Source organism: Lithobates pipiens, unplaced genomic scaffold, assembly GCF_037356315.1.
Source record: "Lithobates pipiens isolate NorthernLeopardFrog02 unplaced genomic scaffold, aLitPip1_a1.2 Scaffold_18, whole genome shotgun sequence".
In the NCBI taxonomy this organism is placed as follows: domain Eukaryota; kingdom Metazoa; phylum Chordata; class Amphibia; order Anura; family Ranidae; genus Lithobates; species Lithobates pipiens.
In genome coordinates this window covers 81,846,924-81,865,634 of record NW_027507758.1, presented here as the reverse complement: position 1 = coordinate 81,865,634, position 18,711 = coordinate 81,846,924, and the positions used below count along the sequence as shown (strand labels likewise).

At 45.5% G+C, this 18,711-nt stretch overlaps 1 protein-coding gene across 1 annotated transcript; it reads left to right on the top strand.

The window, feature by feature from the left end:
• The first annotated feature begins 1,644 nt into the window (after nucleotides 1-1,644).
• Nucleotides 1,645-3,732, top strand: LOC143987248 (uncharacterized). The gene is made up of 2 exons (XM_077485846.1): nucleotides 1,645-2,297; nucleotides 2,352-3,732. The coding sequence occupies exons 1-2, from the start codon at nucleotides 1,756-1,758 to the stop codon at nucleotides 3,115-3,117; spliced, it is 1,308 nt and encodes a 435-aa protein (XP_077341972.1). The 5' UTR covers nucleotides 1,645-1,755; the 3' UTR covers nucleotides 3,118-3,732.
• Nucleotides 3,733-18,711: the final 14,979 nt, after the last annotated feature.

The following is an 18,711-nucleotide window of genomic DNA, read 5'->3' as shown; positions in this document are numbered from 1 at the left end:
CTGCAGAGTAATGGGGGGTACTGCAGAGTAATGGCAGGGTACTGCAGAGTAATGGCAGGGTACTGCACTGCAGAGTAATGGCGGGGTACTGCAGAGTAATGGCAGGGTACTGCAGAGTATGCACTGGTATTGCAGAGTATTGGCAGGGAATTGAGGGGTTAAATTCGGTGAGCAGCGATGTGGGCACTGCAGATGCAGCCCACATCGCTGCTGACACCGATCTCTTTCCCCTCCGCTGTACCGATCGTACAGAGAGGGGAGGGAGGAACCGGCGTCATAACATGACGCCGGTTTGTTTCCAAGTGATCACTCCGTCATTTGACGGAGCAATCACGTGGTAAACGGCCGCTATGAGCGGCCGTTTACCGTGATCCGTGATGCGCCGGGTCCTGTGGACCCGGCGGTCACGGATGCTCTCGAGTGCGCACACCTCGGGGCACGCGAGAGCAGAATTCTGGGAGGCCGTTAATTAACGGCCTCTCAGAGTTAAACAACCGCCCTGAAGCCGTTAATCGGCAATGGGCAGTTGTTAAGTGGTTAAAGCTAGATCACTAGCTATATAGGTGAGGTGAATATAGTGGTGTATACTGCAGTCAGGGCACAGACAACAACCACTACACAGCAGCAAGATAGGAAATCAGCCAAAAACGATTGGTGTGTACTGTGTTGAAGGTACACAGAACACCCACTGCTTCAGATGCTAAGTAACACACTACACGAAGCCGCCTCAAAGGCGGCCTTATATAGTGTGGGGCGTGCACTACACAGCCTGAGCTATGATTGGCCACAGGCAGGATGCCTGTGGCCAATCATGGCTCTCCTCGCTGCCGGCGCTGCGATTGGCCAAGCATGCGGGGTCACAGTGCATGCTTGGCCAATCATCGGGCAGCAATGCACTGCGCCAACGCAGTGCATCATGGTCCGCGCGCGCGTCACTCGAATTTTGATGCGAACGGCCAAAACGTTCGGAATTCGCCGAACGCACGAACAGCCAATGTTCGAGTCGAACGTACGTTCGACTCGAACACGAAGCTCATCCCTATTGTAGTCCCTCTAAGAGGGGCAGTGACAGGATATTCTGGGAGTTGTAGTCCCTCTAAGAGGGCAGTGACAGGATATGCTGGGTCTTGTGGTCTCTCTAGAAGGCAGTGACAGGACATGATGGGAGTTGTAGTCCCTCTAAAGGGCAGTGACAGTACATGCTGGGACTTGTGGTCTCTTTAGAAGGCAGTGACAGGACATGATGGGAGTTGTATTCTCTCTCTAGAAGGCAGTGACAGGATAAGCTGAGAGTTGTAGTCCCTCTAGGGGTAGTGACAGGACATGCTGGGAGTCGTGGTCCCTCTAAGGGGCAGTAACAGGATATGCTGGGAGTTGTAGTCCCTCTAAAGGGCAGTGACAGGACATGCTGGGAGTCGTGGTCCCTCTAAGGGGCAGTGACAGGATATGCTGGGAGTTGTAGTCCTTCTAGGGGGGCAGTGACAGGAAACCTGTATAATAATAACATGCCGGAAGATGCTGTGCATTCGCAGTTTGTCGGAGGCATTATTCCATAGAACAGCTACATACGGGTCCCTTTCGTTTCTCCGCCACTGCCCTCTGTGATGGGTAGCCGAATCATTGGCTCGCTTTGCGTGACGTCACGCGGCCAGCGCCGGAAGTAGAACACCAAGCATCCGCGATAAGACGTCTGAAGTCTGTGAGCAGGACCCGATTGTGGAGCTCAGCCGTCTCTTAAGGAAGGCGCATGGAAAAATGTCGTTTCGCGGAACACAGGTTTCCAAAGGGAACACACAAAAGGGAGACTCGTGCAGCAAGCTTCGGAATTTTTACTGTGATCTCTGCTCTGCAAACTGCACCTCAGCAACGCAGCTGGCTCAACACTTCATGGGCACCAAACATAAACGTAAACTGCGCACAACGAAATCCCAGGAGCAGAACGATGGAAGACGATTGAGTAACTTCCTGAAGGCCCACATGGAAGAAAAGCCCATTGTGGGCCTGGAATATGTGGTGGAGGAGAAGAAGGGCTTAAGCTATGAATACTCCTGCCAGCTGTGCAAAGTGGTGAATGCCGACTTGCCGACAATAGTTACCCATATCACCGATTCATTGCACACAGAATGTTATATTAAGGAACATTTTACCTACTTATTGCCCTGTTCTAGAGATGAGGCCGGCAAAGGCATGTATGCAAAAGTTCTGAGTGATGCTGCAGTAATGATTGTGAAATGGCAGAAGGAGAAAGAAGAAATTCAGGATGTGCTCCCTGGGAGTGACTCTAAAACAAGTGGAGCCTCCGAGGACACCCCACCGTCCGGACCTGAGAGTGACGGTAAAATAAGCGGAGCCTCCGAGGACACCCCGCCATCCAAACCTGAGAGTGGAAATTTTTCTCACTCAAAATTGAGTCCAAATCCGTCTCCTGTTATGGTAATAGACAAGAGCCGTGAAAGTTACCGCTACAATAAGATGCTCCAAAAAACAAAATCTAGTAACAATGACCCACCTTTGGCCAAGAGGAGCAGGCGTTCCCCTGGTGGTGACCAGGATCCTTTACCCACAACAGATCAGATTTCAAAGCATAGGAGCTCACACTATAATAAGAGCCATGCCATTAGAATGGATCGTACAGCTACACAGAAATTAGAGTTCAGAACAAATGATGAATTTTTAGAATATTTAGCTAATTTTGTGATCTCTGATGATGAAGATGTCCTCTTTATTCGGACGATTACACAAAACTGCATTAAGGCATTGACAAGTTTTCAGGAAGAAGATGCAGAGAGGCAGAAGACCGGTCATCAGCCTGAGGCTCCATTGGAGGACACAAGCAGGACTGCCCAAGAAATCCCGGGTATTTTAGAGGATGAAACAGAATCGCTTCAATCGGGTTCTGAAACTTCATTGCTCAAAGACAACTCTAATCCCCCATCAGATTCCATCCCTAAAAACGAAGCCACCGACTTATTTTTCAACAGTATTAAAAACATGGATGAGTCCGAGGTGGTCTGCGTTTTCCAGAAACTTGTTGCCACAAATCCTGAATTTAAAGATATGGACATACCTACTGTTATCAGATTCTTGAAGGATTCTGGCAGATTAAAGAAGCCTTGATGCTGTAAAAATCATAAATGTGTTCTCAATGCTGTTTTAGTTTCCTAAAGAGGAGTAACTTGTATCTTGTTCAGCATGCGTTTTGTCAACTTTTGTTCTCTCTCCCTACAGTTTTCTGTCACAGTTTTTATTTTGAAGTATGGGGAAGGCCCCCTGTCAAGCTTTTGCCATTCTCTAGAATTTTGGTGGTTGTACCATCTGCCCTAGTGACAATGGTTTCAAACAGGAAGTGAGGAATAATGTTCAGCAAGGACACCGCAATAAAACCTTGACAGGGGGTTTACTCTGCTAAAAAAAACAAAAAAACACACAGTTTGTATTTTCTCTTTATTGCTTTTGAAGATATTTTACTTATTTCCCTCACTTCCTGTATTGTGACACTGATAGTAGGACAAGTGAAAACTCTGTAACAGAACCACAAAAAATCCCCCAAAAAAATGATGGTTCTAATATGATCTACATTCCCACAAGTGGTGGTTATAGCGTTCTTAATGAAAGAAGAAAAACGTTTAATGCAGTGTGTTGCTCACATAAAGAAATGATGTAACTGAGCATGTCTGACTTGCTTTTAAGGGAGGATATTGTGTAACAATTAAAATGTTTCTAAAGGCTAAAGGTTTTTCTTTACCCTCTTGCGTTCTATGCATGAAGGTATAAAACCTGTGAGCAGCAGCCCCCCTCCAATAATTACCTGAGCTCCCTCTGATCCAGCGATGTTCACAATAGCCTTGGCTATCCCGAGATTCTCCCTCCTCATTGGTTGAGACACCAGCAGGAGCCCATTGACTCTCACTGCTGTCATTCACAGTGAGCCAATGAGGAGAGAGCAGGCTAAACCACGGCTCTTTGTGTCTTTTATGGATGCATAGAGCAGCGGCTCTGAAGTGAGCATGCAATCTTGCCCCCAGGGCAAGCTGCTTTCTCTAGGGGTGCTGCTTGTGGGGGAGGAGCCAGGAGCACCAGTGGGGGCCCCAAAAAGAAGAGGATCAGCGCTGTTCTGTGCAAAACCACTGCACATAGCAATCAAGCATAACATGTTTGTTTAAAAAAAAAAAAAACTTTAGTGTCACTTTAAATTTTAATTTTAGGTATGGGTTTTTCTTGCATAGTTGTATATTTGTTCAACTTGGGGCAATGTAAGTATGCATATCTCATGCCTGATATCTGTAGAAACTGTAAATTACTTTAATCACCACTATTACAATGGCGGCAGCAGTCTTCCAGGTCAGGTAGCGAGCGGCTGTCCTTCTGTATATTAACAGGTGATTGCTTACTCAGTACTACCCTGATGCAGAGAGAGCCTTGCATCATCCTCCAGCCCCCCCCCCCCCCCCCCCCGCCCTTCTTCTTTTTTTTTTCTTTTCTTTTCTTTTTTTTTTTTTACACAGGACGTTTTGACTGGGTGATGTTAAAGCGAAAGTAAACCCAACGATTTAATAGTTCCAAAAAACAGTTACATTCCCGGCATGCCAGAAATGCTAACTGTCACATTGGTTGTGCTCTCAGCCATTGGCCAATGGCTGGTGTCATAACTGATCACATGTGCAGCATCATGGCAGTTGAAGATTAAACAGAGGCCAAGATGGCAGCTTCCATGGCTGAAAATAATAGGAGGGTTTACTTACACTTTAAATTCAAGTGGTAATATCACAAACTCCATTGCGTCCAATTATAATATCCCTTGTAGGCATTGAAAAAGCGACATGGCTTTCTCTGAATGGTGGCAGCTTTGAGAACTTAAGGTGATTAATCCAATGGACTGCTGACACATTACAGCCATATCTAGGAGAGAGTACAAATATAATAAATCAAGCTAAGCAATTCAGGAGAATGTGGTGCACTGTCTACTTATGGGCCGTATAAAGGAGAAAACCTGGAAGCCGGGTGGATTTTTCTCATTTTCAACTTGAGCCACAGGAACCAACTCTTGTTTTGTGTTAAAGCTGCAATCAGGCTTGAAACCTGTATACCAATAATTTTAAGAATAATTTGGACGATCTGGAAACAGCACAAAACTGTAAAACCACCAATTGACCCTGTCGATACACAAAAAGTCCTAAGAAGTGATCTACCCATAAAATATGAAACGGAGCTATCTGAAATAAATCTGCTATAAAAGGTGTACCACATCCCCAGAAGGATAGAAAAAATGAGAAACCCCCTAGAGGTGGGACTTTATAGGTACAACCATATTCACATACGTAGGAAAATATATATATAAAAAATGTTTTATTATACAAAAAAATACATATATATTTACCTACGTATGTGAATATAGTTGTACCTATACAGTCCCACCTCTAGGGGGTTTCTCCATTTTTCTACCCATAAAATATGAGTTTACATTCTCACTTTTCAAACTGCAGCTACTGCTGAACTTCCCTTGGATGTTGAGAAAATTCACAAAGAATCTATCATACTTAGTAGTATTGATCTCTTGAGTACCCTGCAGCTCTCACTGAACTCCTGCTGCTTTTTGTGTCACCACTGTCTCCTGTAGGGACCTGGAGATCAGCAGGATTTGTTAGTGAGGGCTGTGGGATAGCCAGGAAATGAACACTCATGAAAGTCCACAGGACAATCTCTCGGCATTAGAGCAGCACTGCGAAGAACAGGTGGAACAAAAAGGCGAGTGCACACTTATTTTTCAGGTAGGTACATTCTATTAGGCCCCTTTCACACGACAAGCCTGCTCATATCAGCCTGTCCATTTTTTCAGGCGGATCTGAGCAGGCCACCCATTGACTCCTACAGGGAGATGGATGTCAGCGGAGATGTGTCCGCTGACACCCGTCTGCCATACAATAAGCTAAAATCGGACGTATGGCGATATGTTCACCATTCATCTTTTCTGATGAAAACCGACATGCCGGCCATTTTCATCCGATCTCTCCATAGGAATCAGCGGCACTCGGACAGGCCTCTCCCTGCTCAGTGAGCAGAGATGGACCTGTCATCCGCCGGCTCAGCAGAGATCAACGGAGCGTTCTGCTGAGCTGGCAAACTCCTGAGCGGATCTTCTTTGTGTGTAAAGCCGCGTACACACGTAGCCGTCTGTCCGACGTATTTAGTCTGGCGGGCTTCCCGCCAGACTGTCCGTCGGACTTTCCGAATGGGCTACTTGCCCACACATGGCACTTTTTCAGTGGACTAATACGGCGTACTAAGTCCGCCGTACTATCCGCCCTACTTTTGAAATGAACGGACTCGCCCACACACACAGGAAAGTCCGCTCATTTAGAGCGCGTCTCCAGGTAGGCGGGGCCTGGGAAGGAGACGCTGCCGGCCCCGCCGTCTGGTATGGACTTAAAGGGGAACCCCAACGCCGAAAAAAATTGGCGTGGGGGTCCCCCCCAAGTCCACAGCAGACCCTTGTCCGAGCACGCTACCCGGCCGGCCAGGAGCCTACCAGGCCGCGTGCCCTCAACATGGGGGGTGCCTTGGGGAAGGGGGGGCCGCGCGGCCCCCCCACCCCAAAGCACCTTGTCCCCATGTTGATGAGGACAAGGGCCTCTTCCCGACAACCCTGGCCGTTGGTTGTCGGGGTCTGCGGGCGGGGGGCTTATCGGAATCCGGGAGCCCCCTTTAATAAGGGGGCCCCCGGATACCGGCCCCCCCACCCTATGTGAATGAGTATGGGGTACAATGTACCCCTACCCATTCACCTGTAAAATAAAAGTACAAAAAAAACAACACACAAGATAAAATACTTTATTGCACAGCTCCGGGGGTCTTCCGTCTTCGGGGGTCTTCTCCCGGACTCCTCCGCTATCTTCTTGTAGCTCTTTTGCTAGCGGAGGAGTCCAGCTTTCTTCCTCGCCGCCGGCCTCTTCTTCCGACTTCGGGGGTCTTGTCCCCCTCTTCGGTTCTTCTGCCGGGCCACCGCGCCTTCTTCTAGCTCTTTTACAGGTGGTGGCCCGGTCTTCTGTCGCCGCCGCTGCCGCCTTCCGTTCTTCTGTTCTGTTCTGTTCTTTTTTTCTTCTTCTTCTTCTTCTTCAGATGTTGCCTCGCCGAGTCCTCCGCTCACAATGACAGGGACCGGGCTCGCGGCGACTTATATAGGGACAAGGGGCGGGGTCTTCGGTGGATGTCACATGGGTTTATGTCACATAGTGACCCCGCCCCCTTACAATGTCACAGTCCCAGAGGATGCTGGGACTGTCGCCATGTGACATCAACCCATGTGACATTAACCCATGTGACATCCACCGAAGACCCCGCCCCTTGTCCCTATATAAGTCGCCGCGTGCCCGTTCCCTGTCATTGTGAGCGGAGGACTCGGCGAGGCAACATCTGAAGAAGAAGAAAAGAACGGACCGGGCCACCGCCTGTAAAAGAGCTAGAAGAAGGCGCGGTGGCCCAGCAGAAGAACCGAAGAGGGGGACAAGACCTCCGAAGTCGGAAGAAGAGGCCGGCGGCGAGGAAGAAAGCCGGACTCCTCCGCTAGCAAAAGAGCTACAAGAAGATAGCGGAGGAGTCCGGCGAGAAGACCCCCCGAAGACGGAAGACCCCCGGAGCTGTGCAATAAAGTATTTTATCTCGTGTGTTGTGTTTTTTTGTACTTTTATTTTACAGGTGAATGGGTAGGGGTACATTGTACCCCATACTCATTCACATAGGGTGTGGGGCTGGTATCCGGGGGCCCCCTTATTAAAGGGGGCTCCCGGATTCCGATAAGCCCCCCGCCCGCAGACCCCGACAACCAACGGCCAGGGTTGTCGGGAAGAGGCCCTTGTCCTCATCAACATGGGGACAAGGTGCTTTGGGGTGGGGGGGCCGCGCGGCCCCCCCTTCCCCAAGGCACCCCCCCATGTTGAGGGCACGTGGCCTGGTACGGCTCAGGAGGGGGGGCGCTCGCTCGCCCCCCCCTTTCCTGGCCGGCCGGGTAGCGTGCTCGGACAAGGGTCTGTTGTGGACTTGGGGGGGACCCCCACGCCGATTTCTTTCGGCGTTGGGGTTCCCCTTTAAGTCCATACCAGGCGGTGGGGCCAGCGACGTCTCCTTCACGGGAAATGCGAGTCCGGCGGGAAGATTGGAGTGCAACACGGCATTCTAAGTCCGCTGTACTTTCGGGTCAAAAAAGTATGCCGGAGGCTACACACAGGGGGATTGTCCGGCGGACTTGAGTTTGCCGGACTTTTCCACCCGCTTGTTTGATCGCGTGTACGCGGCATAGGGGGCCTTAGAAGCTTTTGTATATTAACAGGGTCTTTTTAAGGGAACACAAACAAACTATTACAATAAACTACACCAGGTATAAATTAAATCTAGCAGTTTTTAGTTTATTTACCTTGGTTTCATAAAAAATTTGATTTTACATTTGCCAAGTTCTGACTAGTGTGTGGGGTTTTTTTTTTTCGAAGACTTAGAACCCCTGTCAGGTTTTCACTGTTTTCTGGAACTCTGATGGCAATATTTTCTGTACTTTCTGCCTTGGTGATAATGATTTCAACAAACAGGAAGTGAGGAAAAATGTGCATGTTCTTCGTTTTTAAAGTAAGGATACTAAATGCATGTCTTTTTATCCCAAAAACTCAGCTTTCAGTTCTATAGTTGAAACTTTACTATCACACATTCTGTAGGGAGGTACAGGGATTTATGGGGTGGCACCTCTTATTGAGGCTTTCAGTATGTTGGGTTTTTAGGTATTAAGCACTAATTGATTTGCTTTAAATTGCCCATATTTAATAGAGAGCTTTTTACAAAAATGCCATTTGCTAGGCTGTCATTCTGATATTTTTGCTTTAATACTTATACATGCACTGACCTCATGCAATACTTATTTTCTAATCTGCTTGTTTTTCAGGGTAAGTGGCTCAAAGCACACTAGCTATGAAAAAAATTAAAAAAGCCAGGCAATTAGCATTTTCACATGGAGTTATGCTCCCATACTTCTCTCAGTACAGGTTTCCTTTAACCACTTGGCATCCACAGGCCGTCATATGACGTCCTCGGCTTTGTGGGGGTATATCTGAATGATGCCTGAGGCTACAGATCATATCGGCATTTTGAGCCGGTGATCCTTTACACTATAAGAATGATCATAGCGGCTGTTCTGCCGCTTGATCCTTCTTACAGGCGTCAAAATGGGACTCCCCCTTCTTGTTCGTATAGAGTAAAGTAGGTTTAACCCCTTCACGCCGACAATATGCGACTCCACTGGACTGAGTGTTTTGCCGTGGGGCTGCACATTAGCGCATCTCCATTTGTGCTGGAAGTGTGCCGCACGGCACCGAGACCAGGGTCTCCCTAGGAGCCCCAGGCCCCATGCTAACGATCGGTACCCAGAATAGCCGGGTCACCTGAACATTGTGATAGGCTCTGAATGGCTATCACAGTAATCAATGTGAAGCCTGCCCTTGTGTCTTCTGTCTCCTGTGAATGGACAAGAGAGATACATTGGGGGTTATTTACGAAAGGCAAATCCACTTTGCACTACAAGTGCAATTGAAAGTACAGTCGCTCTGAATCTAAGGGGTAGATCTGAAATGAGTGGAAGCGCTGCTGATTTTATCATCCAATCATGTGCAAGATAAAATGCTGTTTTTTATTTTCGTTGCATGTCCCCCTCGGATCTACAGTGACTTTACTTCCAAGTGCACTTGCAGTGCAAAGTGGATTTTCCTTTAGTAAGTAACCCCCCCCCCCCCTGTATTACTCAGTGTCCTTGCAGAGGTGGGAAAAAAAAGTGTGTGTTTTTGGGGAAAAGAAATCGGGGACTACTTTTTGTGTTTCTCTTCTGTAGGGCAGGCCATTGAAATAAATATGCTGCCCTACACACGACGCATTGGGAACACGCTAAAAACATGCATGCTTTCCCAACATGCACCACGATGTGCAGATGTGCATCAGACTCATTAATTGGCAATAACACTCCCACATCTTTGATTATCGTGGCCACGCCGCGACTCCGTTCTCTGTAAAGAGGGCTCTTTAACCATGTGATCGGTTGTGTCCAATCACAGCGGGTCACATGTAAACACGGAGATGCGGTGCATACTAGCTCATTATGCCTTTTGCTTTGCAGGTGTTAAAAAAAAAAAAAAAAATAGCGGGTTTACTACCGCTTTAATTCTTTTTTAAAGATTTATTTGGGAATAAACACAAAGTCTTTCAATAGAGGGTTAAAGGTTAAGGGGAGTTCAGGTACCTGGTAATTGCGGGTTAGAGGTATTTTCTTGATCCAGAGCACAACAGCTTCCACAGACTGGATCCAGCAATCACCGGATATGCCTCTCTCACTGACCGAGCAGCCGGTGTGATGCTCCAACAAAGTCTCTGCCACAGACTTGTTAAATTAAATTGTTGTGCGATCCTCTGCCGCAGGAAAGCAAAACTAGAAAAAAAGGCTTGTTGAAAATACCGAAGAGTTGTCACACAGTACCAGTTTCCTTCAGTAGATCCGGCAATACTGTGTGGTTAGTGATCCGGGTTGCGTCCTCCAACTGAGTCTCCAGGCTCATCCAGAGATACCAACATTGTTGCTCGGTCCTCTCCTGAAAAGTCCTCCCCTGGATCCTCCAGTCGCTTGGCTTCTCCCCGCAGGCAAGACAGCTCAGGACCACCCCTGGATCAGTATGCCCCAAGACTTCTGAGCCTACCATTTCAGTTGCAAGGCCTCGGGCCAGCTGGCTCCGAGACACAGAATCAGGCAGCACACACCCAGGTCAGAAGGGCCATGAGGTCGGGATAGCAAACCCCAGAAAAAGGGCCCGGGAAAGAACCCCGAAAAATGGTGTCAGTACCTTAAAGTACCCCCACCCAGAATGCACAGCTGGTGAACCACTCCCACTGGGCTATTTCCGAGCAGAAGGACACTCAATGCATTCAGCCTGTTACATGTACACACTTACCAGTGGTGACAGCGACACCTACGGTCAAGTGGAAATTAGCGCAACCCAGCTGAACTGGTACAGAAACCAGAACTTTGGAATAATTAATCTGAGCCAAACTGAAGCTTCAGACCTAAACTTAAATTTAGAAAAATACATTAGCATTGGTATTAAAAATACCAGCGCTACACATGCATTTTTGCGGTGATGGGATTAAGGTTAGGTGTTGGTAACACGTACAAAATCGTGAATTTTCCCAACACAAAAATGCCCTGTCCTTTAGTAGTTGCCTGGTGGTGCCATTAAAAGTAAATGGCACCCCCATACATTAGCTGATATTATCATCATACAGGATTTACATGTGTGCCAAACCATATGATGCTGCAGCACCATGCATTTTTGCAAAAGGGTCAGGGACTCTTTCCCCATCTCTTGTACATGCAATATGTATGAATGGGCTGAAACTCCAGGTGTGTGCTTGGTTGCACCTGTAGGTGTGAAGCAAGCCTAAATGTTAATAGCACCCCCACACATCGGCTAGCGTGCGTTTTCGTGTATGCCAAACCGTATGTTGCTGCATTATCATGTGGTTTCAGTGGAGTGTGTTTTTGGAAAAGACTCCGGGACTTTTTTCTACATTTCTCACACCTAGGGTAGCCCACAAAAATGACAGCTGTTATATAGCTGAGGGCGGGGCCACCCAGTGACAAACAGGTAACCCACTGACGTCACGCTCCACCCTCAGCTATATAACAGTTGCCATTGTGAAAAGGCTGCAGCCGGTGGGACGCCTCCCACGGAGGCAGAGTTTTTCAGCTTTTTTTGTTTTTTTTTCCCGGTCCATCAGATGCTGTGAATGAAGTTGGATGGACATCGCGGGACACTTTTATTTTAACCACTTGACCACTGGGCACTTAAACCCCCTTCCTAGCCAGACCAATTTTCAGCTTTCGGTGCTGTCACATTTTGTCATGCAACACTGTACCTATATGAAATGTTTATCCTTGTTTTCACACAAACAGAGCTTTCTTTTGGTGGCATTTCATCACCGCTGGGTTTTTTATTTTTTGCGCTAAGAAAAAAGACCGAAAGTTCTGTAAAAAAATGAATTTTTCTTTGTTTCTGTTATAAAATTTAGCAAACTAGTAATTTTTCTTCATAAATTTTGGCCAAAATTTATACTGCTACATACCTTTAGTAAAAATAAGTACAAATTGGTGGATATTATTTGGTCTTTGTGAAAGTTATAGAATCCACAAGCTATGGTGTCAATATCTGAAAATTGATCGCGCCTGAAGTACTGGCGACCCTAACATGCCAGAAAAGTACAAATACCCCCCAAATGACCCCTTTTTGGAAAGGACATTCCAAGGTATTTAGTAAGAGGCATGGTGATTTTTTTGAAGTTGTAAATTTTTCCCACAATTTTTTGTAAAAATCAAGATTTTTTTTTCTTTTTTTTCCCACAAAATTTTCATATTGTCAGGTTATTTCTCACACACAGCATATGCATACCACAAATGACACCCCAAAACACATTCTGCTATTACTCCCGAGTATGGCGATACCACATGTGTGAGACTTTTGCACAGCGTGGCCACATACAGAGGCCCAACATGCAGAGAGCACCATCAGGCATTCTGGAGCACCCAGGCCAATTCTGACATTTCTCTCCTACATGTAAAAATCGTAATTTATTTGCTAGAAAATTACACAGAACTCCAAAACATATACACGTTTTCATATGTGGGCGGGACTTACGTATGCGTTCACTTTTGCATACGAGCACACGGGGACCGGGGCGCTTTAAAAAAAAAAATTGTTGTTCATTTTAGTTTATTTATTTTAGTTTGACACTTGTTTCCCAAAAATAATTTTTTTCGATCACTTTTATTCCTATTACAAGGAATGTAAACATCCCTTGTAATAGGAATATGGCGTGACAGGTCCTCTTTACAGTGAGATGTGGGGTCAATAAAACCCCACATCTCACCTCTAGGCTGGGAAGCCTGAAATAAAATAAAAAAATACCCTGGCTTCGATCGTAGCGGTGAGTCGGTAGAAGCACCGGAGGGCGGCAGGAGTGAGGGGATGTCCCCTCCAGTAAGAAGGATCAAGCAGCAGAACAGCCGCTATGATCAAGCATATGGTGTAGGGAATCGCCGGCTGAAAAAGCTGATATCTGAATGATGCCTGTAGCTGCAGGCATCATTCAGATATCCCCGCACAAAGTCAAGGACGTCATATTACAGCCGGCGGGCGAGAAGTGGTTAAAATGCAATTTTTTTTAACACACGAGTTGTCAATTTATACAATATTTCTATATATTAACACATAGCATGTACATACCAAAAATGACACCCCAAAATAGATTCTCCTACTCCTCCTGAGTACGGCTATACCACATGTGTGAGACTTCCACAGCATGGCCACATACAGAGGCCGAGTATGGCTGGGTATCGCTGAGCATGGCCGGGTATTGCAGAGTATGGCTGGGTATTGCAGGGTATCACAGAGTATGGCTGGGTATCGCAGAGTATGGCTGGATATTGCTGCGTATAGCAGAGTATGGCAGGGTATTGCTGGGTATGGCAAAGTATTGACAGGGTATTGCAGAGTATTGGCTGGGTATTGGCAGGGTATTGCAGAGTCAATTGTTACGGAGCAGCGCTGTGGGCACTACAGATCTAGCCCACAGAGTTGCTGCCACCAATCTCTCCCCTCTCACACTGTACCGATCTGTACAGAGGAGGAAGGAACTGGCATCATGACATGTTTACAAGTGATCGCTCCGTCCTTTGACGGAGCGATCACTTGGTAAACGGCCACGATGCAGAGGACCCGGCGGTCACAGATGTTCTCGGGTGCGCGCCCCAGGGGGGCGCACAAGAGCGGAATTCTGGGAGGATGTCACTGTACGCCCTCCCAGGGTTAAGCAACCTCCCTGTAGCCATCAAAATCGCCCTGTGTGCCACCACCTTCTTCTGACTGCAGGTCTTCTGTCACATTAGCAAACCTGGTAGTGGTGGACGCATGCGCAGGTGACAAAAAGTCACGTCTGTTATCTAATCTGACGGGTCGCCGATGTTCTGAAAATGCAACGGAAGTGATGTTTCGGCTTACTGCACATGCACGATGCATTCCACCCACTGTATAATCTGACGGGTAGCGGTATTCTGATAGAATACAAAGCAGATTTGGATCACTGCACATGCCCAAGTGGGGCGGGCTGCAGCAGGAACGCGCACCAATGACAATTGTAATAGAGACCCCAGATTACACAGTGTGTAGAACGCATCGCGGCTGTGGAACGCATTCGCAGTAAGCCGGAATGTCATTTCCGTTGCATTTTCTGATGGGTAGCGGTATTCTGACTGGACACCAATTCTGAGAGAGGGGTCTGGCTGCAGAGTGGAGCTCCACCTTTGACAGAAAGCATGTGTCCTCCACAACTCCACTTTTTTTATTTTTAAATTAACTTTAATGTAACAACCAACAAATGGACAATACTACAGGAAGTAGAGGCCATGTGGTTCCTGTACATGATTTCTGTGTAGAGTGGAGCTCCAGTAACTGCAGTCTGCAGCAGATACAGAGCCATTCTATTGTTATTATTTATTAAGCCTGGGATTTGCAGAAATACGAGATAATTTTGGTAGGTTTTGTACTTTCTGTTAACCACTTCTGGACTGTCGTTATACGTCGGTACTTTGAAGAGGAATATCGTTGTTATGGCAGCAGCTAGCTGCCATAACCCTGGTATCCTCTTCTCCAGGAGCGGCTGCTTCAAGATAAAATTGGTCTCCGTGCTTCGATGCCTTACCGGAGCCGTCGGCAGTGGCAGAGGCGATCAGATCTTCTCTCTTGTTGTTTCATGGAGACGAATGAGAGGAAGATGACAAGATGGTCCCCACCAGTCTCCATATTAATGCAGGGTGGAAGCGATGCTAAAACGTCACTTCCGCCCATAGCTCTTAAAGGACATTTTTTTATTGCATTGTAGTATAAATATGAGATCTGAGGTCTTTTTGCCCCCCTGATCTCATATGTAAGAGGTCCTGTCATGGTTTTTTTCTATTACAAGGGATGTTTACATTCCTTGTAATAGGAATAAAAGTGACACTTTTTTATTTTTACACTGTTCTTAAAAAAAAAGTTAAAAAGGTAAAATAAATAAGAAAAAAAATAAATAAATTTTTAAATGTGCCCCTTCCCGACGAGCTTGCGTGCAAAAGCAAGAATGAGTAGCTACCGCATATGAAAACTGTATTCAAACCACACATGTGAGGTATCGCCGCGACCGGTAGAGTGAGCGCAATAATTCTAGCCCTAGACCTCCTCTGTAACTCAAAACATGCAACCTGTAGAATTTTTTAAACTTCGCCTATGGAGATTTTTAAGGGTAAAAGTTTGTCGCCATTCCACAAGCAGGCGCAATTTTGAAGTGTGACATGTTGGGTATCAATTTACTCGACGTAACATTATCTTCACAATATAAAAAAAAAATCTGGCTAACTTTACTGTTGTCTTATTTTTTAAATCAAAAAAGTGTATTTTTTCCAAAAAAAGTGCGCTTGTAAGACCGCTGCACAAATACGGTGTGACAGAAAGTATTGCATTGACCGACATTTTGTTCTCTAGGGTGTTAGAAAAACAAATGTATAATGTTTGGGGGTTCTAAGTAATTTTCTAGCAAAAAAAATATGTTTTTAACTTGTAAACAACAAATCTCAGAAAGAGGCTCCGTCCTTAAGTGGGTAAAGTTCTGTCCTTGAGTTAACTTTGTAAACTGGATTTATTTGTAAAAAAAAATTGTTTAACATTTACCACTTAACATTTTTGGTGATCATGGAAGTTCATGGTTATGTTAATAACATGTATTGCATTCTTCTTCTAAACACAATTTAATTGTCCTTTTTTTTCCCACCTTCATGCCAATAGGGCCTAGATTGAGACACACGGATCTTCATGCAAAAAAGGTTTTACGGTTCAAAGGTATGTCGGCATTAAACCTACATCTTCTTGAAAATCATATATGTTCTGGTGCAAATATTATCCACTTAATGACCACCTGGCCACTTTGTACTGTGGATAGGTGGCTGCTGTAGGCAAAGCGATGTGCTGGTATGGCGCTGCCTACTCCCATCTTTAGGGCGCACGCATGTTCGGCCCCACCCTGCTCCCAATGTGTACAATTACAGCTGTCAGCAAGTCCCGGCCAATGATTCACATGTGGGACCAGCTGATCGGTTGTGTCCAATCACAGCTCAGAGCTCTGTGTTAAAGTTCAACACAAGGTTCTGTACAGAGGGAGTGATCTGTCAGTAATGAGAAATTGAGCGCTCATTAGCATAAAGCAGCTCACTGTACACACATTACAACTAGTTAAGGAACATCGAAAGAGGAGAGCGAACAATGGGGTGGGACTTTAAAGTCCCAAGGGATGGAAGAATTGACCTTACCAGGCCATACCTTCATCTAAAGTCCCTAACTCCAGTCCTCTATTTAATACTAGTTAAGGAACATATTTAACCACTTCATGGCCCTAGATGTTAACCTCTTCCCAGTCAGTGTCATATTTTTAGCACTGATCGCTATATTAGCAATTGGTCAGTTCCCCCCAGCAGCAGTCAGTATCAGATTGCACTATCACAGTCCCACTATAAGTTGTTTATCTCTGCCATTTGTAGTATAAAACAAATTTAAAAAAAATAAAAAATTCCAGTACATATCCCATAGTTTGTAGGCACTATATCTTTCAAGTAAACCAAATCAATATACACTTCTTAGGATTTTTCTTTGTATCAAAAACAATTTTGTGAATCAAATTTTGTATTGTTTGGTTGTTTAGCAGAAAGTATTTTTTTTTTTTACATGGGATAGTAAGGTAGATTTTAAAGTTTTAGTCTACAAATGCGCACACTGAGAAAGTTGTATGAATTGCTTATATTTTATTTGCAGTTAATAAGTTGTTATTCCTATTACAGACATTTCACCCTCTCCAGTGCCGATCCCATCATCCACTGCACCCTCTCCAGTGCTGATCCCATCATCCACTGCACCCTCTCCAGTGCCGATCCCATCATCCACTGCACCCTCTCCAGTGCCGATCCCATCATCCACTGCACCCTCTCCAGTGCCAATACCACCACCTGCAGCACCCTCTCCACTGCCGAAACCACCACCCACAGCACCCTCTCCAGTGCTGATACCACCACCTGCTGCATCCTGTCCAATGTCAAGTCCACTGTCCTCTACATCTTTGCTATAACGCATCTGTACCAGCTGCAGTCGGAGTATATGGGAAATTTGTGAAATGCTCTCAGTGTAGTCCTTGTCTTCTCTGGAAAAACCTGAAAGTACATGTTAAGAAAGCATGCAGATGTGGCACAAGATATTACACAGGCCTGTCATTTACAGAGTATAAATGTTGATGAGACAAGTGGCATATTTGCTGTGCAGAGAATTAAGCATGGATATTCAGTGCTAGTACATGTGCAGAGGAAGAACTGGGGGAAGACTCATGTAGTCCAATGTGAGTTTTTAGGAATGTCTGCAATATCAGTTGTTAGCTCAGCATAGTGGACTGAGCTACAGTTTATGTGAGCACCTCCACTAACTAGATTACTGCAAAGGAATTCCTTCGATAAAACATCCTGACATTCCTTCAAGAAAACATCCTTTGGAGAGGCAAAGGCTGTTACATGTGTAAAGAGGCAAAAAGCAGCTCAGGTGGTGCAAGTTTCACTGTATGATTGTGGAGTTTGGCGACTCACTATCACAGATACGTTTCTCCATATCTCATCCAAGGTGAAATTGCTTCTCATTGTGTGGCCCCGTGTCTATTTACACTCCCTGAGACTGACTGGTATTTAACCTATGCTGGGATCACCATTAAGGTATTTGTATATCGCTATCATATCTCCTCTAAAGTGTCTGTCTATTCTCCATGGAGAATCACTGTGGGAGCCAGGCGCAGCAATCATTGAGCCTTAGGATGTCTTCTTGAAGGAATTCCTTTGCAACAGCTCCTGTAAAGTAATCTAGTGAGCGGAGGTGCTCACATAAACTGTAGCTCAGCCCACTGCGCTGAGCCAACAACTGATATTGCAGACATTCCTCCAACTCACATCAGACTACATGAGTCTTCCTCCGGTTCTTTCTCTGCACATGTATTGGCAAAGAAAATCCATGCTTACATCTCTGCAGAGCAAATATGCAATTTGTCTCATCAACATTTACATTCTGTAAATGACAGGTCTGGGTAATATCTTTTTCCACATCTTAGAACTGCACGATTCTGGCCAAAATGAGAATCACAATTTTTTTGCTTAGAATAAATAGATCACGATTCTCGTGGCTTAAAATCTTTCACCTTAAAAAAAAAAAATTGGGCTAACTTAACTGGTTAGTTTTTTTTTTTAATTCATTAAAGTGTAATTTTTTTCCCAAAAAAAAATTAATTTGAACAACTGCTGCGCAAATACAGTGTGACATAAAATATTACAACAACCACCATTTTATTCTCTACGGTCTCTACTAAAAGAAATATATATAATGTTTGGGGGTTCTAAGTAATTTTCTAGCAAAAAAAAAAAAAAGTGGTTAAACTTCCCTCATTTACACACCAAAGTGTATTCCTTTGATCCAAAGCTAAATACAATGTTTATACTTAAGTTCCACTGCTAAAGAATGTTGTGATTTTCTTCCCTTTCTTTTGCCTCTGTCAGCTTCAGCATCGCAGAGAGAATTCTCTGCATAG

Excerpts from the sequence above, each read along its gene's own strand:
- LOC143987248 (XM_077485846.1), top strand. The coding sequence starts at position 1,756 with ATGTCGTTTCGCGGAACACAGGTTTCCAAAGGGAACACACAAAAGGGA. Across the intron at positions 2,298-2,351 it reads GACTCTAAAACAAGTGGAGC|CTCCGAGGACACCCCGCCAT; the intron begins CTCCGAGGACAC and ends AATAAGCGGAGC.